Here is a 27445-nt window from a genome sequence, read left to right on the forward strand (position 1 = left end):
ATTGACTTAACCTATCATGACGGAGCTCAGAGGGCTATGCTTATGGTCACTGATGAGGGACGGAAGCGGAGAGTAAACCTCTCTCTGATCTCCCCACCAGCAATCCCAAAGAGAGCTCAGTTGAAGGAGTGGTCTTTTTCAGACACCCTCACTGACCAATAGAAAACTGACTGCAAGCAAGTCTTGCATCAGTATGTTGAGCTCTTCTCTTTAAACGCTGGTCAGACTACCTGGTGTGCTCATGATGTGGACACTATGGATAGCTTACCTGTCAACAATAAAATATACAGACAGTCTGATCATGTCAAGGAGAGCACCAACGTGGAAGTAATCAAGATGCAGTACTTTTGAGTCATTGAGCACTCTGAGCCCCTAGGCCACCCAGTTGTCTTAGTCCCCAAGCTTCATTCCCAGGGTGGGAAGGAATACATTTGTTTTTTGTGTGCACTATAAGGGCCTCAATGCTGTGACCAAAATAGATGCACACCCAATTCCTAGGGCTGATGAACTGACTGACAAGTTGGGGCAGACAAATCTCAGTACTTTTGATCTCCTCTCCCATCAGGGTACTGGCAGATACATCTAAGCCCTGGAGCAGAAGAGAAGTCAGTATTCTTGACTCCTGAAAGTTATTATCAGTCTATGTTATGCCTTTTGGATTGAAGAATGCCCCTGCCACCTTCCAAAGGTTGGTGAGCCAATTGAAGACTTTAGTGCACCATATCATGATGATATTAGGGTCTTTAGCTTTACCTGGCAGTAGGACTTGATCCACATTAGCAAGGTCCTAGGGGCTCTGGAAAGTGTATGTCTCACTACCAAAGCAAGCGTCTGATAAGGCAGGGTCATCAGGTTGTATACTTGAGTCACCTTGTAAGTGGAGCACAAGTTCTACCCCTAAAACCCAAGATCTAGACAGTTCTGAGCTGGGTAGCTCCAACCACCAAGACCCAAGTCAGGCAATTCCCTGGCTTGACTGGGAACTAAAGGAGGACTGGGAAAGGCTATGGCACCTCTCACAAAACTGACCTCCAAAAAGATGCCCAAGAAAGTAAACTGGACAGTGAGCTTGCATAAGGCCTTTTTATACTCTGAAAGAAGCAATGTGCTCAGCACCTGTTCTAAAAGTTCCAGATTACACCAAGCAATTCTTAGTAAAGACAGATGCCTCTGAACATGGGCTAGGAGCAGTCCTATTCCAAATCTATGATGATGGCCATGACCAACCTGCTGCTTTCATTAGCAGGAGGTTACTCCCCAGAGAGCAGCAAGTGCCACTGAGAGCAAAGCTTTTGCTGTGGTTGGTCGCTTAAAAAGCTAAGGCCACACTTGTTTAGCTCTCACTTCCTTGTGTAAACTGACCACAGGCCTCTCAGATGGCTAATACAAATGGAAGGTGAAAAACTCAAACTGTTACGACGATCCATCTCTCTACAGGGAATGGAATTTAAAGTGGAACACAGACCTGGGATTGACCATGATGGCATTTTAAGGTTGCTCTACTTAGAAGATGAAGAGACTCTTGGGAAAGGTTCATTCATCCTGTTACATTTGGGAGGGGGTCATGTAGTAAAGTGTCTCTTTTTGACATGGTTACCCCCACTTTTTGCCTGGCATCTGATGTGATTTTGACTGAAAGTTCACTGGGTTCCTGCTAACCAGGTCCCCAGTGCCAGATCTCTTTCCCTAAACTGTACAGTTTCCCCGAGTGGCAAAACCTTTAGCACCCCTGCAAGTCCCTAGTAAATAGTACCCCTGGTATATAGGGTCTGGGGTACTAAAGGTGGTCCCTAAGGGCTGCAGTACAAATTTGGCCACCGTAAGGGACCCGTCACCAAGCACATGACCGGCTGCTATTGAAGGCTGTGTGCCATGCCCCCTAACACTGCATGCGATATATACGAGTCATCACTCTAGCAGGCTTTACTGTTTAAGGCAGTGTGCATTATATTACTTGTGGGGGCATATCTGCACAAGCAACTATACCCCTCTATGTCTTCGTTGATTCTCAGACAGTCACTGACCTCGGAAGCCATTTTAAATACATAACGGTTACACATTGAGCTTGTAGCAGAAACAACTTTCTGCCCTCCTGGGATGATGTGCTATTGACTCCCAGAAAAGGAGACAAGAGGGGCCTGGTCGGCAGAGAGAGGTGTTACAAATGGGGAACACTTGTGAGAAGGGCAGCCTCAGTTTAGGGAGACAAGCTGGAACGCGGGAGAAAAAAACCTATTGTCCAACCAGTTCTCCAGGAGATTGTAGCTCTCTTGGTAGACACACCTCAGGGTTGGGTATGGAGCTCTGGGTGCTTAGAGCTCCATAGGCTCTGGGTGCTTAGAGAGGGGTTCAGCCATCTTGGGAGAAGGCATAATGGTGCATCTTGGAATTGCCATTGTCACACTTCCCAGAAAGTGATCATCAGGAGGGAATCCCGAGGTACATTTGTGTACATAAACAGAGCACCTATGTCAGCCAGAATTCAGATCTCGACTGGAAGGAGGACCAAAGGAGGACTGCCCTACTGAACCTAGTTCCCAGCAAAGAGAGGCTGCTCCTTCAAGGACAGCACCTGGTGCACATGGTGGCTAGCAAAGAAGAGGGACACTGCTTGCTCTGTCCTGCTCAAGAAGAAGTTGCCTCCAGAGACAAGCCAAAACAAAGTCGATTCACCTCTGGTTCACAGCACAGGGATAAAACAGCTGAAGGCTGCTAAGGGTGAATGGTAGCCCAAACACCACTCCCGCCATCATGCAGCACCAGAGATCAGAACCCGCCACTTAGAAATTACATTTGAGTTTGCCAGACCGGGGAGTTATCAGAGCGCACCTTGGTTGCCCAGAAGGGAAGCCACAGCCGGAGAAGGATTTGGCTGTGACCGTGACACTGGATGACTGGTAGTCCAGTGGCGACTGGATTTCAGTCAGACCACAGAGGAGCTTGTGGGTGTTGAACCCTGCGTACAGATCAGCACAGTACTACTTGCAAGGCTGTCACACTGCTCACTACCTTGTATGTCTCCATCATTGGCCTGCCTGGAGTCTTTGTTAATTCAAAACAAAGGAGGAATATTCATTTTGTCTTAAGATAACCCGTCCCATTTAAATATGGGAGGATATAGCGGAGATCTCATTACTGGCATGCTGATGCAAAGTACAGTGAGTGAGATATAGCCACATACCTAATATGATTCTCTAGAGTAGGAGAAGGATCTTTTTTAGTTAACTGGAAGGTAGACTAAGGATCTCCATAAGCTATTTGGCCCCTTCTATGTTTTTTGTGAAATTTTCTGGGGGACTGATTCAACTACTCTGTCATGAAGGTGATTCTTATTTAACATTCTTACCAAAATGCACCAACATATTTTCAGGATCTGCTATACATGGGGAAACAGTAGCTGTTTGCATCACAGATCTCTGTTAATATTTGGGTGCACCTGCAGTATTATAATACAAAACTTGTCGTGTCTTAGTCATTTATTTACTTTTTTTTATGGTTTCTTGTTATGGTATTAGGACGGTGGTGGTCTTACTGATGATGTTGACTCTTTAAAATACTTTAAAAAAAAAAATCTAAAAAAACTTTTTAAATGATTTTGCACCGATTCACAAGAGAAAATGTATATATTCTTGCTTTGCTTGTATTATAGTAAAACCTTGTGTATTTTCTACATATTCATGTGATACTTGCTTTGATGTGTAAGGTGTGGTTCATGGAGTGTGGTTGCTAACTGGCTTGAATCTAAGTGGTTTTAACTTGGTATGATATATATATTCTTCTTAAGGGAAACTTCTTAACTTCAATGCCTGAACAGTACCCTGTTCCCTTAGTGTGGGGGCAGTCCCTCTTGTTTTTTTCCAAAAGCTTACATAAGCTATGGCTACTGATGTACAGTCACGTTAGAACTAGAAACAATTCAGAAATGCAGGAAATGAATGCTGCATCAAACCTTTAGGCTTTTGAGACAAAAAGCCTGTTGGCACAGAGGATCACAATATTTAGGTTATTAGGATCAGATGCTTTGGGGGTTATATTTGGTGCCAGTACATTTATCACTCCCCAGTCATGCAGCCGTTTCTCTTTACTTGTACAATTTCTCATGATCTGAGCCAGTGCTGAAAAATGTGTCTTCCAGAGTATATAAATAAGTAGACAAGTAAAATGATACATATGTAGAGTCTCTTCTAATGAAGACTAAGAGCTCAGTTTTAGGTATAGCCACCCCTGTATATTTAACCATACAGAAACACGTTCTGAAGGTCTTTCACAACAAAAAATACCAGCCCACTTTTTTATTGACAGTGGCCGAAAACTGAACAGTATCAAACTTTTACCTGTGAGCCTATGTTTCCACCAGGAAGCCCAAGAGCAGCAAGTGTGGGGTCAAGGCTAGAAGCTCCTAATGCAGACAATGGAACAGCACCCATCTATAAAAAAATAAAATAAATCAATTTACACAAAAACACTTTAAAGCTATCAAGACTCTCAGCATGAAATATAGTTCAAATATTATTTTAGATTTTTTTTGTGTGTATCTTAACCAATGTGGATATCCAAAAATGAAAATATTACTTACTCAGTAAGCATCTGATGGTGGCATGTAGTGCTGTAGATTCACATCCTCTGCATACTTCTGGAAGGTTGCAAGTTGTTTTTGTTAGAAAATTCTTCCACGTCATGAAGTTTAACGACTCCTCGTGCAAGTGATTCACATGGGTACCAATTCCATTGTTAGACTGTTTTCCAGCAGGCGGGTGAGAGTGGAGTTTAGTGTAAGAATGAATGTACAGAAAAAGACTAACAGCCAGAGGTATCCAGTAAGGCGGATATGGCTCAAGTGAATCTACAGCACTACATGTCACAAACAGATGCTTACTGGGTAAGTAACATTTTCTGTTTGATGGCATGTGCGGCTGTAGATACACATGCTCTGCATAGACTGTAAAGCAGTGGCTCTCCAAATCGGTGGCTAACATGTGGGTGTTGCAGTGGTCTGGAATAGTGTACATAGCACTGCCTGACCAATGTTAGCTTGCTGTTATTCTAAAATATACACAATAACGTTTGTTGAATGTGCGTGGTGTGGGCCTACATCTCAGCTATGGGAATGTTACCTCAAAAGGCCAAAGTTGCTCTTTCCATCTTACTATACAGTATTAATAATAGGATTACCTTTCTGCGGAGAAAAGCAACAAAAAGCTTATTTTTCCCAAATGTTTTAGTTCCATCAATTTATAACGCAAGCGATCTCTTTACATCTAAGGTGTGGAGGGCGCTTTCAGCAACAGAATAAGAGTGCAGAAAAAAGACTGGCAATTCAATAGTTTGATTCAGATGAAATTGAGATACCACTTTTGGTCAAAATTTTGGATTGGTACGAAGAACTACCTTATCCTAGGGTATTTGGAAACACGGTTCTTGCAAGGTTGAGGCCTGGAGCTCATTTACACATCTAAGGGAAGTGAATGCAACTAAGAATGCTACTTTCGACGATTGAAATTGCAAAGGACATAGATGTAGAGGTCCAAATGGTAGGCCCATGGGCCTAGTGAGTACAATGCTATGGTTCAAAGAAGGCACTGGGGGTACCCTTGGCAGAATTCCTCTTAAGTCCTTCCATAAAAGCTTTGTCTGACTGATTGATTAAGGTATCCAAACTCTATGACTTCAGGAGCCATATGCCAAGGTTAAATTCCTTGTTATTTGGATACCTGATTTGACCATGGTTCTAAGTGAGAAACTGGATTGAGGAGATGCTTATCATGAGGAATGAGTGACAGCTCTAGCAGAGTACTGCACAATGGCGGTCTGGCCGGCCCACAAGAAGGACACTAGTATTAGTGTCAAGCAATTTTGCCTGAGCTTTCGAACCAGAATCGGAAGGAGAGGTGGAAAAGCATAGGCAAATATCCCTGACCAGTTCATCCATAGAGCATTGTCCTTGGACTGAGGGTGTGGGAAACTGGAGACGAAGCATGGGTGTTTTGCGTTTTTTGTTGTAAATAGGTCTATGACTGGGAAACCTCCCCCCCCCCCCTTTTTTTTTTTTTTTTTTTTTACAAGTAAAAACACAGGACTCTAGGGTGGAGTTCACATTCGTGGACTTGTTGCTGCATCCTGCGGAGAATGTCGGCAAATTTGTTGTGTCCCTGGGAGGTGTTCCGCTAGCATAGTTTCTGCACATAATACATGGCTGTCATGTTTGTGCATATGAGGACTACCTTATTGATGAGGTGAACTATGAACACTATGAGCACTCGGTTAACAGTTAAAAGCTCTAGGTAACTGATGTGCATAGTACGATGTGTGGGGTCCCAGAGACCCTGGACTGCGAGATCCTGAAGGTAAGCACCGCACTATGTCTGTTGGCTGGTTTGCGAAGTGCTGGCAGCCCTCCGAGCAGCTAAGCAGGGTTTAGCACCAAATGTCCAGGCTGGTCCACTGTTCTCACGCTGGAAGGCTCTTTGTCCTCCTCCTTCTTCAGTCAGATGAATATCTGTTCCTGGTGCCAGGGGGCTATTTAAATACTCCATTTAGGGATGTTTAGGGGGGGGGTAGGGTAGTAGCGAATGAGCTACTCACACCTGGGGTGGCTACATCCCCTATATGTCGGCTTCCCGCACCTAATCTAACCTGAAATTAAGGCATTAGAACAGATAATTAATCCCCAACCAAACATGGTTAAAAAAACTGCCTATCCTGAGAGGGCAACTCAAAAAAAAACAGACACTAAACTTAGTAAGTTCTTTACTCACCCTGGAGCAGCGCTTTTATGACAAAAGATAAACAGTGGGCACTATCCTAGCGTGTAAAATACAACTACACATGTCAAAACACATACTGGCCCCTAGACAACAAGTCAAGGAGAAATGGTAGGCATTCCATAAATTCTACCAATCACATACCAATCAAGGGGCCTAACATCCAGCTGATATGCAGGAATATCACCAATCTTGCAATTCTATGTCTATCACCCCCCCAGACCGCCCACAGGGAGCTACTCGAGTCATCCATTGATCCTGTTGAAGTATATGAAGTGCCTGGTCCATGCCTCTGGGAATGACTCTGGGGCCAGAGGGCCTCCCTCTGAACTTTTACAAAACATTCTTCCTTCTCTTTCAGGAACATCATTATTCAACTCCTTTAACCAAACTACAAGCCTTACACGGACCATGTGTGAGGCAGAGATTACACTAATACCTAAACCAGAAAAAGACAGGACCAATTAATTGTACATTCTACCATGCACTTCTGAACACCAAGGTGATCATTTATACCAAATTTCTGGCCCTGGGACTAGATCTTCTTTCTAGCCTGATAGACCCAGATCAGGTCGGATTTATGGTATTATCCTTAAGACACTGAGAAAGCAGATGACTGGGTTAGTTGGACTGTTCTCAGGGCAGTTCTGGGCAAAAACAAAACTTGAACCTGTGGTGATCAATGTAATCATTGGCGGCATACCCCCAGCAGTTACTAAGCTTAATGTCCAATACACCAAACCTATCCCTTATCACCTGTTCCATTTTCTCTAGTAATAGAATCCCTGCCATAAAGATTAGGCACTCACAAAAATCATCTGGTGTCCCCAATGCGGGTCGATCACACAAGGTGAATCTTTTTGCTCATGACCACTTCTAACACCAAACTCACTGCCTGAACTAGTTAGGTAGCTGAACAACTTCAAAGTAGCATCAGGCTCCAGTGCAAACCAAAACAAATCTGATGCCCTAAACCTTATTCCCGGCCATGCCTCCCCCACATCTGCAGGCCCTTGTCCATTTCCATTGGGCTACTCACTCCACCAGGTGTCATGGGTTAAACATAACTAGCCAACTAGATAGATGGACCAAAGCTAATTGGCAATATTAAAACATCTTCCTAGAGGATATCAGGAAGTGGTGCCCCTTTCCATCTCATGGTTGGGCATAATGATGTGATTAAAATAAATGTGCTTCCCAAATTATTTCATTTCAACCTCTCCCAACAACCATCCCAGATATTAGCCTACTCCAGAACAAGTGGAGTCCATTTGGAAGAAGGTGGAGGGCATAGGGGGTGTAGGAAGTTGGCTCTGTATGTGCTATTTCAAAGTAAGGAATAGCATGCACAGAGTCCAAGGGTTCCCCTTAGAGGTAAAATAGTGGTAAAAAGAGATAATACGACCAGCAGCGGTTCCAGAGGTCAGAAGCCGAATGTAGGAAGTTGGCTCTGTATGCACTATTTCAAAGTAAGGAATAGTATGCACAGAGTCCAAGGGTTCCCCTTAGAGGTAAGAAAGTGGCAAAAAGAGATAATACTAATGCTCTATTTTGTGGTAGTGTGGTCGAGCAGTAGGCTTATCCAAGGAGTAGTGTTAAGCATTTGTTGTACATACACATAGACAATAAATGAGGTACACACACTCAGAGACAAATCCAGCCAATAGGTTTTGTTATAGAAAAATATCTTTTCTTAGTTTATTTTAAGAACCACAGGTTCAAATTTAACATGTAATATCTTGCTTGAAAGGTATTGCAGGTAAGTACATTAGGAACTTTGAATCATTTCAATTGCATGTATACTTTTCAAGTTATTCACAAATAGCTATTTTAAAAGTGGACACAGTGCAATTTTCACAGTTCCTGGGGGAGGTAAGTATTTGTTAGTTTTACCAGGTAAGTAAGACACTTACAGGGTTCAGTTCTTGGTCCAAGGTAGCCCACCGTTGGGGGTTCAGAGCAACCCCAAAGTTACCACACCAGCAGCTCAGGGCCGGTCAGGTGCAGAGTTCAAAGTGGTGCCCAAAACGCATAGGCTCCAATGGAGAGAAGGGGGTGTCCCGGTTCCAGTCTGCCAGCAGGTAAGTACCCGCGTCTTCGGAGGGCAGACCAGGGGGGTTTTGTAGGGCACCGGGGGGGGGACACAAGCCCACACAGAAATGTCACCCTCAGCGGCGCGGGGCGGCCGGGTGCAGTGTTAGAACAAGCGTCGGGTTCGCAATGGAAGTCAATGAGAGATCAAGGGATCTCTTCAGCGCTGCAGGCAGGCAAGGGGGGGCTTCCTCGGGGAAACCTCCACTTGGGCAAGGGAGAGGGACTCCTGGGGGTCACTTCTGCAGTGAAAGTCCGGTCCTTCAGGTCCTGGGGGCTGCGGGTGCAGGGTCTTTTCCAGGCGTCGGGACTTAGGTTTCAGAGAGTCGCGGTCAGGGGAAGCCTCGGGATTCCCTCTGCAGGCGGCGCTGTGGGGGCTCAGGGGGGACAGGTTTTGGTACTCACAGTCGTAGAGTAGTCCGGGGGTCCTCCCTGAGGTGTTGGTTCTCCACCAGCCGAGTCGGGGTCGCCGGGTGCAGTGTTGCAAGTCTCACGCTTCTTGCGGGGAGATTGCAGGGGTCTTTAAAGCTGCTCCTTTGGATAAAGTTGCAGTCTTTTTGGAGCAGGTCCGCTGTCCTCGGGAGTTTCTTGTCGTCGTCGAAGCAGGGCAGTCCTCAGAGGATTCAGAGGTCGCTGGTCCCTTTGGAAGGCGTCGCTGGAGCAGAGTTCTTTGGAAGGCAGGAGACAGGCCGGTGAGTTTCTGGAGCCAAGGCAGTTGTTGTCTTCTGGTCTTCCTCTGCAGGGGTTTTCAGCTAGGCAGTCCTTCTTGTTGTTGCAGGAATCTAAATCTTTAGGTTCAGGGAAGCCCTTAAATACTAAATTTAAGGGCGTGTTTAGGTCTGGGGGGTTAGTAGCCAATGGCTACTAGCCCTGAGGGTGAGTACACCCTCTTTGTGCCTCCTCCCAAGGGGAGGGGGTCACATCCCTAATCCTATTGGGGGAATCCTCCATCTGCAAGATGGAGGATTTCTAAAAGTTGGAGTCACCTCAGCTCAGGACACCTTAGGGGCTGTCCTGACTGGCCAGTGACTCCTCCTTGTTATTCTCATTATTTTCTCCGGCCTTGCCGCCAAAAGTGGGGGCCGGGGCCGGAGGGGGCGGGCAACTCCACTAGCTGGAGTGTCCTGCAGTGCTGTGACAAAGGGGTGAGCCTTTGAGGCTCACCGCCAGGTGTTACAGCTCCTGCCTGGGGGAGGTGTTAGCATCTCCACCCAGTGCAGGCTTTGTTACTGGCCTCAGAGTGACAAAGGCACTCTCCCCATGAGGCCAGCAACATGTCTCTAGTGTGGCAGGCTGCTGGAACCAGTCAGCCTACACAGATAGTCGGTTAAGTTTCAGGGGGCACCTCTAAGGTGCCCTCTGTGGTGTATTTTACAATAAAATGTACACTGGCATCAGTGTGCATTTATTGTGCTGAGAAGTTTGATACCAAACTTCCCAGTTTTCAGTGTAGCCATTATGGTGCTGTGGAGTTCGTGTAAAACAGACTCCCAGACCATATACTCTTATGGCTACCCTGCACTTACAATGTCTAAGGTTTTGCTTAGACACTGTAGGGGCACAGTGCTCATGCACTGGTACCCTCACAGGGGTGTGGAATTTATTAAAATATCTACTTGTCCAGGGGACAGGTTGCTTTTCAAATCTACTTGTCCTGTAAAAAGATCTACTTGTCCCTTTTGGTGCCATGTAGTGTGGCGACAAATTATGGCAGCAATCTCATTATGTAAGAGCTCTGATAATAGCCTCTCTGATTATGCCAGGGCTACTACCATAGTAGGGCTTGAATACTTGCAGTTTCAATCCCTACTGTAGCAATTTCCCTATTTAGCCACCTTTCTGCAGATCTGCATACTGGGGCTGGAGGAAGCAGTAAGCAATAGTTCCAGGGCTGGAATGCCTTTGAGTCTGCAAACCTACTAACCTGCATGTTTTAAAGATTTTCACCAGCTTCTCTCTAATATTTTCCCATAATAGGAAAGGTTGGACATTTACTCCTGACAATGGCAGAATTAGAACTTCTTCCAGGGTTGGGAAGAAAGTGGCTGGAGGGAAAATGAACTTGCAAATGCTCAATAGATTTTCACATGAGCACATCTACACATCGTATTTACCCATGCTAAAATACAGTTCACAAATATTTTATAGGGGTACGGCATATACCATGGGTGTACTTTTGTGACTTTCTTTAAGAATTTGGGGCCACATGTAGGTAGGTTCAGATTTGCGACCCGCAAATTGCGAGTCGCAAATCCGAATGTAGGATGGTGTCCCTGACACCATCTGTGATTCGCAAGGGCTTCGCAAATGCCCACCTCATGAATAATCATAAGGTGTGTCGCAATTTGCGACCCCTTTGCGAATGGCGGCCCTCACAGGGATGGTGGCCTGCTGGAGACAGCAGACCACCGTGTCTCTGACTGCTTTTCAATAAAGCAGTTTTTTTTTTGTTGTTGTAATGCAGCCCGTTTTCCTTAAAGGAAAACGAGATGCATTACAAAAACGAAAAATGAAACGTTTTCGTTTCATTTTTTCAGAGCAGGCAGTGGTACGCAGGACCACTGCCTGCCCTGAATTTTTTTTTACAGTGACATTCACAATGGGGAAGGGGTCCTATGGGGACTCCTTCCCTTTTGCGAAAGTGTTAGCACCCATTTGAAATGGGGACAAACTGCGATTGGTTTGCGCCCACGTTCGCGGTCACAAAACAATCTTACATTGCACTGCGAGTCGCAATTAGGAAGGAAACACCCCTTCCTAATTCCGAGTCGCACACCAGTTTTGCGATTCAGTAACCAGGTTACCGAATCGCAAAACTGGGTTTGTGCATCGCAATGTGCTTTTTGCACGTCGCAAACAGCGAAAGTCGCTGTTTGCGACATGCAAAAAGCTACCTACATGTGGGTCTTGGTCCCTAATTAGGTCTGGTGTTAACAAAGACATTTTGTTTTTATTAAACTTCTATTTCTCTCTCTTTCGGCTGGCTTTACTGTGAGTGATCGCATTCTGCTCTTCCACAAGGAGCATTTTGGCACACAAAGTAGTTTTGTTCAGTCTCGGGAACTACAGTGGCAATCAGTGACGTAACGAAACTGGAGGGTGCCCCTTTGCAAAGAACATGGAGGAGCCCCCTCTCCAGACTCACTCAGGGCAGGGGCTGTGCTGAAGGGACACCCTGGAGGGCAGCTGCGGGTCTTTGTTATGCCACTGGTGGCAACGTGTGCTTTTAGAGTTCCAAAATTTTTTTTTTTTTTTGCCAGTGTTTGTTACAATGTTGAGGGCCTGGTAGCTCCCACAACAATAAAAAGTGTTACAAATGCCATGTCAAAACAAGACACGCATTGATGAAACTAAAAGACTTATAAAAATATGTCAGATCAGTTGGCTTTGTCAGTGTTCGTTTATTTTCATGCTTCCCATAATCGTGTTGAAAATGGTTACACTGATTTTCCATTAGAAATATTTTTGGGAAATACTAGCATGCATCAACATATTTTACTAAATGACACTTCATTTGCATCTAATCAGAGAGCATTCTGGGAGCATTATACTTAGCCTCATAGCCTAAACTTTTCAAACATGTGTATACACGTTTTTTTTATTTTGTACTGGAACCAACGTCAGTAGTGAAGTGTGACCTTAAAACATTTATTTACAGCACTCACCCTAATAATGAAGGCTTTCAAATAATGAACCATAAATACAAGTTCGAACAGCAATATCTTTTGGAAACACATTACCTCAACTGCAGAGAGTTCCACTCTCTGTAAACAGGCAGCCAAATGGTTTGTGCTGCAGAGGGTTGGGCCTACTTGTCCCAAGGACAAAGTAAACATAAAAACTTGTTGCCCTTGACCCCAAACAAGATGTCCCGGGCGTCGGGCGATAGGAATTCCACATCCCTGGCCTCACCCATGGTATAGTGCACCCTGCCTTAGGGCTGTAAGGCCTGCTAGAGGGGTGTCTTACCTATACTGCATAGGCAGTGAGAGGCTGGCATGGCACCCTGAGGGGAGTGCCATGTCGACTTACTCATTTTGTCCTCACTCGCACACACAAGCTGGTAAGCAGTGTGTCTGTGCTGGGTGAGGGGTCTCTAGGGTGGCATAATACATGCTGCAGCCCTTAGAGACCTTCCCTGGCATCAGGGCCCTTGGTACCAGTTACAAGGGACTTATCTGGATGCCAGGGTGGGCCAATTGTGGAATCAAAAGTACAGGTTAGGGAAAGAACACTGGTGCTGGGGCCTGGTTAGCAGGCCTCAGCACACTTTCAATTCAAAACATAGCATCAGCAAAGGCAAAAAGTCAGGGGGTAACCATGCCAAGGAGGCATTTCCTTACAGGGTGGCAGTAAAAAAACTCTGCATCCAAATGATTTCCTTTCGCTGCGGAAGGAACAAAGTGGGCTTTAATACCCCAACCTAATAGAATACTACTGGGTAGCACACCTATGCTATATCTCGCAGTGGGTGGTCCAGGAAATCGAGATGGTATGTGCCTGCAATGGTGTGCCCGTCGCTTTGGGACCTAGTGGAGCTCCCCTGAACAAAGCAGGCCACACAGCATGTACCTTGCCACCCCTTAAAACACTGTACTAGATATTTAGGGCCAAGTCGCCACCAAACGAGGTGTCACCACATTTCCCTCATCTAACAAACCCATACGAGCTTTAGGGATTCCTGTCCCTCTCCACTCGACTATTTATTTATGATTTCAAAGGAAGATGTTTGATTGTTCTTACATTTACAGTGGATTTCCATAATGAACCACTAGAATTACAAGTTTTTCTTTTTCTATCAAAGGATTTTCAGAGATATGCATGAAAACTGAATAGAAGAGCAAGCTCATTTCCACAAGGAGCAAGACATAAATAACAGCAGAGATCAGGTAAGCAGCCATAAAAATAAATACAAGCGCACATACTTCTGACTCTCAGTATATACACCTATGAAGCCAAAAGAGTGCACAATACTTGGAGGATAAAAAGATAAATGCTGCCCAAGTCTTGAATCAAATAATACAGGAAAGCTCCGAGATTGCATTTGAATGTGAGGAACACTGACTAGAATATGAAGTTGATCTTACAAATGGTGAAGTTACTTCAGCTAATCATTCCTTTTAATGTGAATCTGAAGAACAGGCAGCCGTGAGGTCCCATCCAAAGCACATCCTATCTTATTGAGTATGGAACTGAAGAACAGTCTTACATGCATACAGGTGCTGCTAGGAGCATAGGAGCTGTGCGCACTTAGAAACCCCATCACTGCATCAAGCATTTAATGCCTCTTCAGTGGAGTTGCTAGATGAAAAGGAAATACTGCAATTTTTTGCCAACTGACAACTTCCAAGTGATTGCATTTTCCAAGAGGAAATTGTGCCCACAAACTAATTTGCGAGCCAAACAGCATCTGAAGTCATGTGCAGGCATTCTGGTCCTCATTCTGGGACATACCTCTTATGATAAGTTAATTCATATGACACTCAAATCACCACGGGAGAGGTATCTCAGGGAATCCAAGGTGGTGGCCTTTGTAACAAAAATATAATTAAAACAACATTGTTTTGAGCTTTTTTCTGAAGCGGCAATGATCAATGCAGGTGCGAATGTCACATGGCAGATTATTCCAATACTGCTGGGCTAAATTTGAGAAAGCCCTGCCACCTGATGTTTTTTTTTTTTTTTTAAATATTTGGGGGAAGTGTCAGGAGTGCTTTGTCACTTGACCTCAGAGGCCTCGATGGACAATAAGGTGACAGTTTGTGGGAGGGATGAAGGGGACCTTTTCCCATCAGCACTTTGTGGGTGAGACAGCAGATTTTAATGACAACTCTTTTTCTGACTGGCAGCCAGAGCAGTGATTTCAGCAGGGCTCAAAAAAATCCACTCAACCACTTGCATTGGCCAGTCTTATTTGATCAGGTCAAGCTATTTTTAATACTTACTAGTCCCCTCTGGGGAGCTGACACTGAACAAAGTGTTCTGTTGACAAGTAGAGGGGCAACAAAAGAGGTCTTTAAATCTTGTTCTTATGTCACATTTGCTCTGTGTTCACAGACAGAGGTCTAAAGTCAGTTTTTCTTACAATCACTTTTCCTTCTGACTGCAGAGTTCCAGGACTTTGTAAGGTGAACTGTGCGACCTGCTGCTTAGAATGTAAAATAAAAGTATACAGGGTGTCAGGTTTTTCCTAACACACAATATTTAAATGACTAAGTTAACTTTGCTAACATTTCAAAAAAATATTTCAGTAGTGGTGAAAGACCCTTTTTAATATTTCTGTGTGATGAAAAAATATTTTGACAGGATTAAAACAATACACAATACTTTACATGTTGGAGTGCAAAGTATATGTTTTCTAAAACCCAATTTTCACAGATTGTTAATAAAACTATACAGTGTATCAGTAAAGCTGCCAGTTAGTGGAGAGGTTTTTGGACATTGAGTTAGTGTGTAGATGACAATGTTACCACATCATGGATTAGTAATATATTTATTAAACTTGAGGGTTTAAACAAACTGAGAAATGCTCCTGCCTTGGTGGCAATGTTGTTAGTAAACTAAAAGAAGTCTTAGGTTATGTGGGCTAGACCTCATGGGCATGTGGGCTAGACCTCAATGGGCGTATGTGGGCTAGATTCTTGAGATGCATGCAGCAAAAGTTAGTCTACTTAATCAAACAATTTTTTTTTTTTTTGTACAGCAGAAATGCTGAGCACACATATTTGAAGGTGCAATCATACGTGAGAATTCAGAAAAAGGTGACTCTAAACTATTTGGACTAGGATCACATAATTTGAGACCAGTGTACGGGTCAAGTACATTACAGTTAGGTCACGTAGATTATTTAAGTTACTCGACATGCAGGTCTAGTAACATTTTTATGATTTTAAGAGTCCTGTTTCAGAAGGTGAGCCGACTCAGCGCCAGAAGGGAGACTGCAAATGAGGCAGGCTGCTGTATTTTGCACAACTTGGAGTTTGGCAAGTAGATATTCAGTTGTGGAGGCTAGAAAGGAAGTACAGTAGTCTAGCCTACTAATTATACATAAGCCCCTGGGCCAGAGTTTTCCTGGTTGACTATGGTAAAAAGATTAAGACTTTCCTTAAGAGACGCAGTATGTGGAAACAGGTGCCTGTCGTAGAAATAGTCTGTTCTTTCATGGTTAACATTTGGTCAATTCGAACGCCAAAGCATTTTTTTCTGTTTAGGTAACCAGAACTGCCGGGCCTTACCAAACAATATAATCTCAGTTTTTGCAGCATCCAATTGTAACAAATCTATGACCCCTAGGCTGCAACTGCTTTCATACGCAAAAGAAAACGCTGTTTGTTTTTCTCTGAATCTCTATTAAAATATATGACCAGCTTGGTATCATCTGCATAAGACTGAACCCACAGGCTCTAACAATACTGGCAAAAGGGGCCACATATACATTAGAGTACGGGGCTTAGGCAGCAACCCTGTGGGGCTCCTCTTTCAATCAGCTTATGTATGTGATTTAGAAGAATCAAGGGAGATGGATTGTGTTCTACTGCTCAGGTAGTCCCTGAACCAGGTTAATGCTGCCCCATAGATTCGACAGTCATGCAGTCTTTGTAGCAGCTTTATGTGAGACACTGTGTCAAAAGCCATGGAGATGGTTTAACACCACCAGAATAGCTCGCAAGACAGCATCAAGGGTTATTGTCAGATGATCCAAGATACTGTTATTCTCGAGGTATGTAATGAGTTGTTTCTTAATTAGCCATTCAAGTGCTTTGCCCAGCAGACGAGAAGAGAAATGGGACGGAAATTGGTTAGATCAGAAGCATCAAGGTGGGCCCTACTAGTGCATCTTTCCACGCCTGGAGAATTATCCCAGTGGTTAAAGTCCGGCTGAATATGTCACATATAGCAGGCGGCAGTGTCTCTGAAAGTATAGCCATTATTCAAAGAGGACATATGTCAGAGCGCGAACCAGACTATCCTTTAAGGACATTTTTATTATCCTTAGGAGTAACCAAACTGAACTTAGATAAGCCTTCAAAGTGAGGGGGGAGTAATTTCTGAGTGCCTCCACGTCATTAAGGTCAATGGGCTTAGGAAAATTAGCGTAAATTTGGTTGAATGGAGTTAAAAAAAAAAAACGCTAGAGATGCATAAATCTTGAGACACTGGAAATTCTATGTCACAGGCCAGTGGATGAGTACATTCTTTCAAGACTTTATAGAGTTTTTTGGGTGGGTTCTCAGCTGAGTTGATTTGCTGCATAATGTTGACTCCCACCACTCTTGTAGAGTTGAAAATTTGTTTGGGCCATACATTTCTCAAGGAAATATTGTGCAACAATATCAGTACAGTCTTACACATTTGTGTGGTTAACCCTCAGCTTCCCACCTGTTTTAAAGAGAGATCTGATTTTAGTTTTGCAACATATGCTGCATTTTAATGATAACTGCAGGAGTGCCACTGAACCATTGGTCTTCCAAGTTTGAGGTGTATATAGTAGAATATAAATCAGCAATGTGCACTTTCTCTTCAATGAGTGGACTAACAGAAATTGGCCCAATCAATGAGTATCATTGCTTCAGTTCCCTTTATTGGACCTTGCTTTTGGAGGCTTGATGACTGCTGTCAATTTTCAAGGTTTCGAATCCAATGTGTTTTTAATCAAATAATTTCTCAATTGCATACTTTTAAGACAAGGGGATCCTTAACAGGTTTTTTCAGGGTTACTTCCACGAAGTCAAGCTGCAGAAACGATTCATAAAGGAAATATCAACCCAGCAGACATCAGTCACCTAGATCTATAAATGTTCTGTACACTGTTCCCCATATTGAAATCCTTGAGGTTTCACATTAAAATAGAATTGCTAAGTTTTAGAACTGTGAGAAATTCAAGAGATTAACACTGTTTGAAAAGAGAATAGGCCTTCTCCAACACCGGTTTTCAAATACACTTTAAATCATAGTTGCCACACTATTCTCCTGACCACTTTTTGGAGATCAGTGGAGTCACTTCTTGCTTCTAAAAACAAACAGGCAGGTCAGTTGTTGCATATGGATTCTTTGAAAGTGGGCTGGTAGAATGTCATTAATTGTTAAACCAGAAAGATTACCATTTTTCAAGCATGTGTTTGACGTTAAATAGTTATTAACCATGTTCCGATCTCACACAGAGCAAAGTAATTGTTCTAAATTGTGTGAATGTGCATGATACATCTGTATCAAAGAGCTTAAGTTATAGGTAATTCTTTGATTCTGAAGAACGAATAAGCAGAGAATAGCAACCCCTTTCTTAGATTTCTCTGATTGCCTACGAACCTGTCTTTGTTGTTTTGGGAAAAAAGGAAACATATAAAATTTGTAAACCTATATAATTAAAATTATGGAAATGAACAGCAATCTTTATACTGATATAAATGTACTCTGAATTAGTGCCACACGTGTAAAAGTAAGCATTAGAGCATTGCAAAAAGCTATTTACAAAATCATAATTTTACTAAAGTATATTAATTAATGACTTAAACCATAAAGCCATGTCTTACTTTACAGAAAAGTTTTAGAACATACCTGAGCAAGTGGGTTTGGAGTAGGGAGGAGTCCTCCTCCAGGTAGAAGACCTGCCACTGCATTTGCTGGTGCCAGAAGAGACAATGCCTTAGTCTCATCTGGAATAACTCCTGTAGAGAAACATCATTGCATTAGAATGCACTTTTTTCAAGAAAGAAATAACAAATACACCCAGAAAATACTCCCTGAAATACCTTACATTCCGTTTATTGAAACAATTTATTCTGGCTCAAACAAAAAGAGTTCTAATGACTATTGTTAATTAAACATTAGAATGACATTTCAAAGTGTGGACATTTGATGGCTACCCTTTGATCCAGAACTACAGTTAAGTGTCTAGTGGAAAAAAAGGCACAAAACACACTACTTTTTTGTGAACACTGCCAAGATTTCATCACCTGTACTCGATTTTTAAGTCATGAACCAAACGTAAGCAAGCACAGTCAGTTCTCCAGTGGTGTGCTCTCAACTTTCAAAAGCTGTTTTATGAACAACGACTCGTGCCGGCTGCTTCACTATAAAGCACACAGAAAATCAAGATACACAAGACAAAAAAAAGTTTGATTTAGGGGTTATTAATATGGAACAATGTACTATGATTGTTTTATTTCAAACCTACCACACAAATTAGGTAAAAACAAAAGTATTCTGTGGAATAAAGCGTAGGGCTCAGCTGACATATCCCAGCAGATCTCTGGATACCAACTTTGTGTGCACATTATGCACACTCCTTACCTGTGTAGTAAAACTCAATAGAGTTTCAATGTTTGGCCTATATGCTGTATCAAACAGATTTTAATGACTGCCACGTCAAAAAGCCAACTCAAAGGTCCCAAATCCACAGAAGTATCTCTGAAGACAACTATGTCTGGTTCCTTACAGAAAACACATTTAAAACAAGGATCCCACTGAGATACACACACTTAAGACAATTGATTTTCTAACCAGCTGCGAAATCCCTAAATCAACTTAATTGGTTAATGTGCCCAAGCCCCAAGAAAATAATGCAACTATAATTTTGCAAATATCCATTGTATTTTGTGAATACACATGAAAAAAACTGCATCTCATCATAAAACATACAATATGTACAGGGCACTTAAGAGAAACTGGATAAGCTGCAGAAGAAAACTGTTGGGTGGTTTTTTCAGCAGGGCCTGGTATAAAGTTCAGGCTGAACCAGGGAAAAGAACTGTAAAACACAACAACAAAAAAGAAAAACCACTGTTAAATAAAGGTAATGGTTCCTTCCACCTATACTGAGATCTGCTGATAATAAACAAATTTATAATACACAGCACCGTTATTTTGCTTGTGTCAGTGATATGTCATCAATTTTGATACCATGGGCAAATGTGGAAAGAAGGGAGGAAATAGTATAGGGGTAAAATTCCATGGTGGGTTTTGTATCATGTAATTCAACGCAATAACATACCCAATGAGAGAGTGGGAATTTATTATGCATGCATAATATGTCTCAAAGGAGATCTCCAAATTATATTTAATATAGGAAGTTCCAACTCAAAATACAAATCCTTTCGGACCCATCTTGGGAGACCATCTGGAGATATGTATCCATTGAAATCATGCATCTGATTTGGATATTAAAAATGTGTTTTATTAAAACTACAATTAAAAAGCAATGAGGCCCCTCACCAGTTTATTTTCATGCGTCAACTTTTTTTTACAGCTGCTTTGTTAGAACCATGAAATACTGCATGAATGTGTAGAAACGAAAGAAAAAGAAACAGACAAAAGAAACAAACATTAACCAAAACACCCAGATACCGGCCAAATCCAGATACAATATTAGTTTGCACCACATACTGGGTTACAACAGAAATTGTAATGGTTTCCACTTCCTTACTATAAACTCAGAAAAGGGACATTTCAAGAGCTTTGCGATCCGGCTATTACCCACTGATATACATGGTTAAGTGCGCTCATAAAGTGCTAACTAGTGCAGGCAGAAACCTAAGAAATCTGCCTCATCGTAGTCATAGATGGACCATACAAATTACTACCCAACACCACAGCGTGGAAGCACTGGTTTGACTCTGCAACAGATAATGCGCACCACTAATGGAAAAATATTTGCAACATTCCCCTTTAGTGATGGGTAATAGAATACTGTATTTGAAATCAGTATGCAACGTAAATGATGTCACGAGTCACCTTAGCTACATTACAAAGCTCTATGAATTTACATTTCTGCACAAGTTAAGAAAAAATAAAATAAGGCAGACTCACCCCTCTTACAATGACGGAGACAATAGTAATGTACTGTTTTGTTGTGGCAGTCCAAAACAAATTAAAGGAAATTTAAGAACACACCGCAAGTGTCAAAAGGCTTAATTCGCATTAGTGCACCAAACAGGCTTCCAATTATGGTCAACCTTTTAATCGCAACCACAATCTGTGATTGCGACATGAAAAATACATCACAGCATACCGGTGCTGTGACTATGCCAGGTGGCATATGATTAGTATAAACATTACCCATCACTAAAGAGTAAAGTAGCATGAAAGTCAAGATTTTGACATCAGTTTTAATCAGAAGATTTTCTTTGCACAGATTTTCTAAAGCAGCAGTACTATACGGAAGAAGTCAACAAACAGAACAGCAAATTATTTATGTTAATTGGGCCCTGCTTTGTAATCCACGTGACAAGGGTGTCCAAAAGTACTAAATCCTACTTCTCAAGAACTATTTACAGCATGCCCCAACCATTACAAACTCTTTTCAGTGTGGTTTTTTAGCTTTCTTTTATTCTCAGAACATAGATTATGCCCTCCAACTCAGTGAAGAAACCGATTTTCAACAGAAAAACAGGGGGTCTACTTAGTTAATGAAAAAAACAATGCTTTTGAGAAATGTTTAATTTGGTGGAAGGCTATGCAGCAATGAGATTTCAGTCTCTTGGTAGTGGTTAACATTGGCAAGATGATGATAGATGGCCCTGGCAGGCTCACACACTGGAAATATAAGGCTGATAAAAGGGCACTTTTAGTCCAAGGTAAAGCACACTAAAAAAACATAAGGAACAAATGTCTAAAAATAAGGAGTTTGGTCCCATTATAAAAACTACATAATAGTTCATTGGATTAAGTTGATTAGACTCCAAAATAGATAGTACTGCTGCTTGAAACAAGTGTCAGCTCGATGTGTAAAGCATATCTAGTCAGAGGACAAGAAGATAAATATGGAATCATACTTCCCTAAACGTTTGGAAATACTTTCAACTATTGTTTAACAGATTTCAGATAACAGAGAAACTCTTTGCCAGCTTCTCAAAACGGAAACTACCAAGTTACAGACTGATTAGGGTGTAAATTACATGTTTTCACACTTTGTGAAAAGTACCTCAGCTAAAGTGTCCAAGCACTCCAGGACAAAATTCCAGGTTCGTATTTCCAGTAACAGTACATTTTCAAGAAGTCATATGTATATAATTAGTGAACAAATGCAACAATTGCAAACAGTAGAAACGTGTTCTTTATCATAGGCTACATTAAGTTTACCATTTCAACAACCTTTACCAAAACATTAAAAGCTCTCAAACATGAAAATGTGGTTAACAAGAGGTTAACACCACGACTCGAGTGCTTGTTGACCCTTAGTTTATGTATAGAATCCCCTGTTGCTGCAGAGGACCCCCAGTTTTTCCGTCATCTGGAAGGGCTTTGCATTTGCCTTCTGCACTACAAAAATCACACACACAAACAGAAAAGTTATATATTTAGTGAAATCTAAGAAATGCAGAGCACAAAATCATGGGAAAAATTACCCAGTGCTCATGTGACACCTTTTATAAGTGGTCCTGACATGAGCCTCATACATTAAACCCTTGGTAAACTGGGAATTTTGTGAAATATACAATAAGATTTTTACTTTGTGTGAGCAGAATTAATGTGTTTATTACTTAATAGTGAGGCCAAGCCAGATATCTGCTCCTCCCTTCGTATGGCTTACTTAGCCTTTTCATCCCACCAAAAAAGAATATTTAGGAGTCCTCCAACGCAATACGTATAATGGTTCGAGGCAAACGGAAGTAGCGTTAGTTCACTTAGCCGTGAAAGCTGATCTTTTACTGAAATTAAGACGAATTTTGAAATTAATATTTTGACCAATTGATTTGTCGTGGTAAAAGATTAAATATCTAAAAAGGATAAAGTAATCTAAGTTGATAGAATACAAAGGTATTTCAGTATGCTACTGAAAATGCCCAATAATGTGCCACATTCCACAGAATACCAAGAGTATGTTCTAAACTCTACTCAATTGTCATGCCAAATAACATTGCATTTTTACAGGCAATATTTATCAAAAAAAGACCAAACAGGGTACAAACCTTCTGCATATGGTACGACAATTAAAGCTCGGTCAACGAATACTGTGTTTGTCAGATGCTGGGCCACAACCGCCGAATCAGCGTCAAGGAACTTTACAAAACAGACACGAGATGTTACAGGCAAAGGAGAATCACTGAAAGGGAAACATATTATTAATCACAAGGCTCTAAGTTTGTAATCTTCACTTTAATTAATACTTCACTTTCAAAAACAACAAAAGAAAAAAGTAAAACAAATCCAGCACTCAAACCACCATCTACAAAATAAAGGTTTACCACTACTGAAGTTTCACCACCTAAAACACTAGTTTACCAAAAACGATTTCAAACTATTCAGATAAGCAATCTAACATTAAACGTGTAATTTAGCCTAAAACACATTTAGACGTGAGGCATCAGCTACATGTAAAGCTTTGTTTTTTTTCTATTTTAATAACCACAGTTCATATTCTGCAATAACAAAAAAACATACAATTTCACAGGGCAGTCGGCAGGGCTGAAAACATCAGCAATAGAATCACTTAACAGCACAAAATCTAAGACTCTCGATTTGGAGCATGGCATTAACCAGGGACCTGTTCCACTAGTACAATGATCATCACCTTTTGCCCAATAGTGAATCGATGAACTTTCCTCTCCCGTTTTTCATGATTGTCAAAGCTTTTCCAAGCATCTTACATTGTTCCTATTACTAAATAGCCTGAATGTGGTCCACAACGATTTAAAAGCTCCTGTATCACTGTATGGCGGAGACTGGTAGTCAGGGCATGGACCTTGTGTGATTTGAATATTTTTATGTCTAACCATGCTTCATTTTTGCAGTCCCCCCTTTATCCCTGACAAGGCTGCCGTGCATTGTGAAGTTACTCAGGGCTCCTCACAGTCTACTATATATTATGTGTGTCCCCGTTCCCTGCTCACCAGGTTTGTCTGCCTAAACCTCTATGTTACACAGATGATGCTCATCATTTTCAGATTAGATAAAATCACCCCCAAATCTGTGTCTAGGCTGAAGAACTAACTACTTTGAGACAGGGAATGAACCCCAATTTTCTAAAACGTAATGCTGGCAAGACAGAATGCCTAGTTTTGGGAAATAATGCATGCTGGGACAATGAGCTGTGGACTTCTGATCTGGGTTCCCTGCCTGTGAGACCCCAAAAGCTGAGGTGTCAATAGTAACTCAACAGAGATAGATTATATGTGTAGGAAGTTGGCTCTGTATGTGCTATTTCAAAGTAAGGAATAGCATGCACAGAGTCCAAGGGTTCCCCTTAGAGGTAAAATAGTGGTAAAAATAGATAATACTAATGCTCTATTTTGTGGTAGTGTGGTCGAGCAGTAGGCTTATCCAAGGAGTAGTGTTAAGCATCTGTTGTACATACACATAGACAATAAATGAGGTACACACACTCAGAGACAAATCCAGCCAATAGGTTTTTATATAGAAAAATATCTTTTCTTAGTTTATTTTAAGAACCACAGGTTCAAATTCTACATGTAATATCTCATTCGAAAGGTATTGCAGGTAAGTACTTTAGGAACTTCAAATCATCAAAATTGCATGTATACTTTTCAAGTTATTCACAAATAGCTGTTTTAAAAGTGGACACAGTGCAATTTTCACAGTTCCTAGGGGAGGTAAGTATTTGTTAGGTTAACCAGGTAAGTAAGACACTTACAGGGCTTAGTTCTTGGTCCAAGGTAGCCCACCGTTGGGGGTTCAGAGCAACCCCAAAGTCACCACACCAGCAGCTCAGGGCCGGTCAGGTGCAGAGTTCAAAGTGGTGCCCAAAACACATAGGCTAGAATGGAGAGAAGGGGGTGCCCCGGTTCCGGTCTGCTTGCAGGTAAGTACCCGCGTCTTCGGAGGGCAGACCAGGGGGGTTTTGTAGGGCACCGTGGAGGATACAAGTCCACACAGAAATTTCACCCTCAGCAGCGCGGGGGCGGCCGGGTGCAGTGTAGGAACAGGCGTCGGGTTCGCAATGTTAGTCTATGAGAGATCTCGGGATCTCTTCAGCGCTGCAGGCAGGCAAGGGGGGGATTCCTCGGGAAAAACCTCCACTTGGGCAAGGGAGAGGGACTCCTGGGGGTCACTTCTCCAGTGAAAGTCCGGTCCTTCAGGTCCTGGGGGCTGCGGGTGCAGGGTCTCTCCCAGGCGTCGGGACTTTAGGTTCAAAGAGTCGCGGTCAGGGGAAGCCTCGGGATTCCCTCTGCAGGCGGTGCTGTGGGGGCTCAGGGGGGACAGGTTTTGGTACTCACAGTATCAGAGTAGTCCTGGGGTCCCTCCTGAGGTGTTGGATCTCCACCAGCCGAGTCGGGGTCGCCGGGTGCAGTGTTGCAAGACTCACGCTTCTTGCGGGGAGCTTGCAGGGTTCTTTAAAGCTGCTGGAAACAAAGTTGCAGCTTTTCTTGGAGCAGGTCCGCTGTCCTCGGGAGTTTCTTGTCTTTTCGAAGCAGGGGCAGTCCTCAGAGGATGTCGAGGTCGCTGGTCCCTTTGGAAGGCGTCGCTGGAGCAGGATCTTTGGAAGGCAGGAGACAGGCCGGTGAGTTTCTGGAGCCAAGGCAGTTGTCGTCTTCTGGTCTTCCTCTGCAGGGGTTTTCAGCTAGGCAGTCCTTCTTCTTGTAGTTGCAGGAATCTAATTTTCTAGGGTTCAGGGTAGCCCTTAAATACTAAATTTAAGGGCGTGTTTAGGTCTGGGGGGTTAGTAGCCAATGGCTACTAGCCCTGAGGGTGGGTACACCCTCTTTGTGCCTCCTCCCAAGGGGAGGGGGTCACAATCCTAACCCTATTGGGGGAATCCTCCATCTGCAAGATGGAGGATTTCTAAAAGTCAGAGTCACCTCAGCTCAGGACACCTTAGGGGCTGTCCTGACTGGCCAGTGACTCCTCCTTGTTGCTTTCTTTGTTCCCTCCAGCCTTGCCGCCAAAAGTGGGGGCCGTGGCCGGAGGGGGCGGGCAACTCCACTAAGCTGGAGTGCCCTGCTGGGCTGTGACAAAGGGGTGAGCCTTTGAGGCTCACCGCCAGGTGTTACAGCTCCTGCCTGGGGGAGGTGTTAGCATCTCCACCCAGTGCAGGCTTTGTTACTGGCCTCAGAGTGACAAAGGCACTCTCCCCATGGGGCCAGCAACATGTCTCTAGTGTGGCAGGCTGCTGGAACTAGTCAGCCTACACAGACAGTCGGTTAAGTTTCAGGGGGCACCTCTAAGGTGCCCTCTGGGGTGTATTTTACAATAAAATGTACACTGGCATCAGTGTGCATTTATTGTGCTGAGAAGTTTGATACCAAACTTCCCAGTTTTCAGTGTAGCCATTATGGTGCTGTGGAGTTCGTGTTTGACAGACTCCCAGACCATATACTCTTATGGCTACCCTGCACTTACAATGTCTAAGGTTTTGTTTAGACACTGTAGGGGTACCATGCTCATGCACTGGTACCCTCACCTATGGTATAGTGCACCCTGCCTTAGGGCTGTAAGGCCTGCTAGAGGGGTGTCTTACCTATACTGCATAGGCAGTGAGAGGCTGGCATGGCACCCTGAGGGGAGTGCCATGTCGACTTACTCGTTTTGTCCTCACTAGCACACACAAGCTGGCAAGCAGTGTGTCTGTGCTGAGTGAGAGGTCTCCAGGGTGGCATAAGACATGCTGCAGCCCTTAGAGACCTTCCTTGGCATCAGGGCCCTTGGTACTAGAAGTACCAGTTACAAGGGACTTATCTGGATGCCAGGGTCTGCCAATTGTGGATACAAAAGTACAGGTTAGGGAAAGAACACTGGTGCTGGGGCCTGGTTAGCAGGCCTCAGCACACTTTCAATTGTAAACATAGCATCAGCAAAGGCAAAAAGTCAGGGGGCAACCATGCCAAGGAGGCATTTCCTTACAATATGTATCTATATAGGAAGGCTTTTTTTCAGGGGAAAAAATGCACCAGCCTCATAATTTATAACATACGCATAGAAGGTGTGATCCCCACTATGTATGGTACTTGAAACATTGTTTCAAGACCTACAAGAGGAGAGGAAATCATGCACTCTCTCGCGTCTTCTCCTGAGGCAGCCATCCTTATATTTTCCTTACAGGTTTTTTTCCACTCTGAGCGTTCTCAGTAAGTCTCTCTATTTTCTACCCACTGACAAACACGTCATTGTAGTGTGCCATGATTTTCACTTGGTTGCACTACTTTAACAGTCTCTTGGGTCTTTCAAGTTAGCTGACAAACATACTACTGAGAATCCAGAGGCTAGCTGTGCAGACCATCTGCTAGATAAGCAAACACAATATTTCAGAGGCTCAACTGGCCATTCATTGGTTACTCATCGAACAAAGAGTGCAATTTAAGCTCACAAAATCTTTTATGACCTCGAGAAATCTCACTCACACACTTCTCTGGTGACTTACATACCTGCTTTCACCCTAAGACTGCTACACGTGAAGAAAGCACACCCCATTCTGATGTGCAGAGTTTGAAACACTCTTCCGTTAAGGATCAGACTTCAGGATATTCATCTGGCCTTCAGATGAGCAACAAATACATTTTTGGTCATTTTCTTTCCTTCTCTGTTATCCATTTAAAAGTTCCCTCGTTTCTTTTATTGTAAGGAAACTCCTAAAGTTTTAGTGGACTTTGTAAATAAAATACTTAATATCATCGTCACAGGTTATGCTAGGACGACAGTTA

The 27445-nt window shown here is 42.9% G+C and overlaps 1 protein-coding gene across 2 annotated transcripts in view; it reads right to left on the reverse strand.

Annotated features, from left to right (window-relative positions):
* The window catches only part of SRSF11 (serine and arginine rich splicing factor 11), a 235644-nt gene that overhangs the window by 193232 nt on the left and 14967 nt on the right, over window positions 1-27445 (reverse strand). For both annotated transcript variants that reach the window (XM_069232448.1, XM_069232447.1), the window contains exons 2-4: window positions 22760-22893; window positions 18408-18517; window positions 4335-4427 (exon numbers count right to left, since the gene is read on the reverse strand). In XM_069232448.1, coding sequence (XP_069088549.1) covers window positions 4335-4427; window positions 18408-18517; window positions 22760-22893 — 337 coding nt within the window. The remainder of the gene's footprint in view (window positions 1-4334; window positions 4428-18407; window positions 18518-22759; window positions 22894-27445) is intronic.

This window comes from Pleurodeles waltl, chromosome 4_2 (genome assembly GCF_031143425.1).
Source record: "Pleurodeles waltl isolate 20211129_DDA chromosome 4_2, aPleWal1.hap1.20221129, whole genome shotgun sequence".
NCBI lineage: Eukaryota > Metazoa > Chordata > Amphibia > Caudata > Salamandridae > Pleurodeles > Pleurodeles waltl.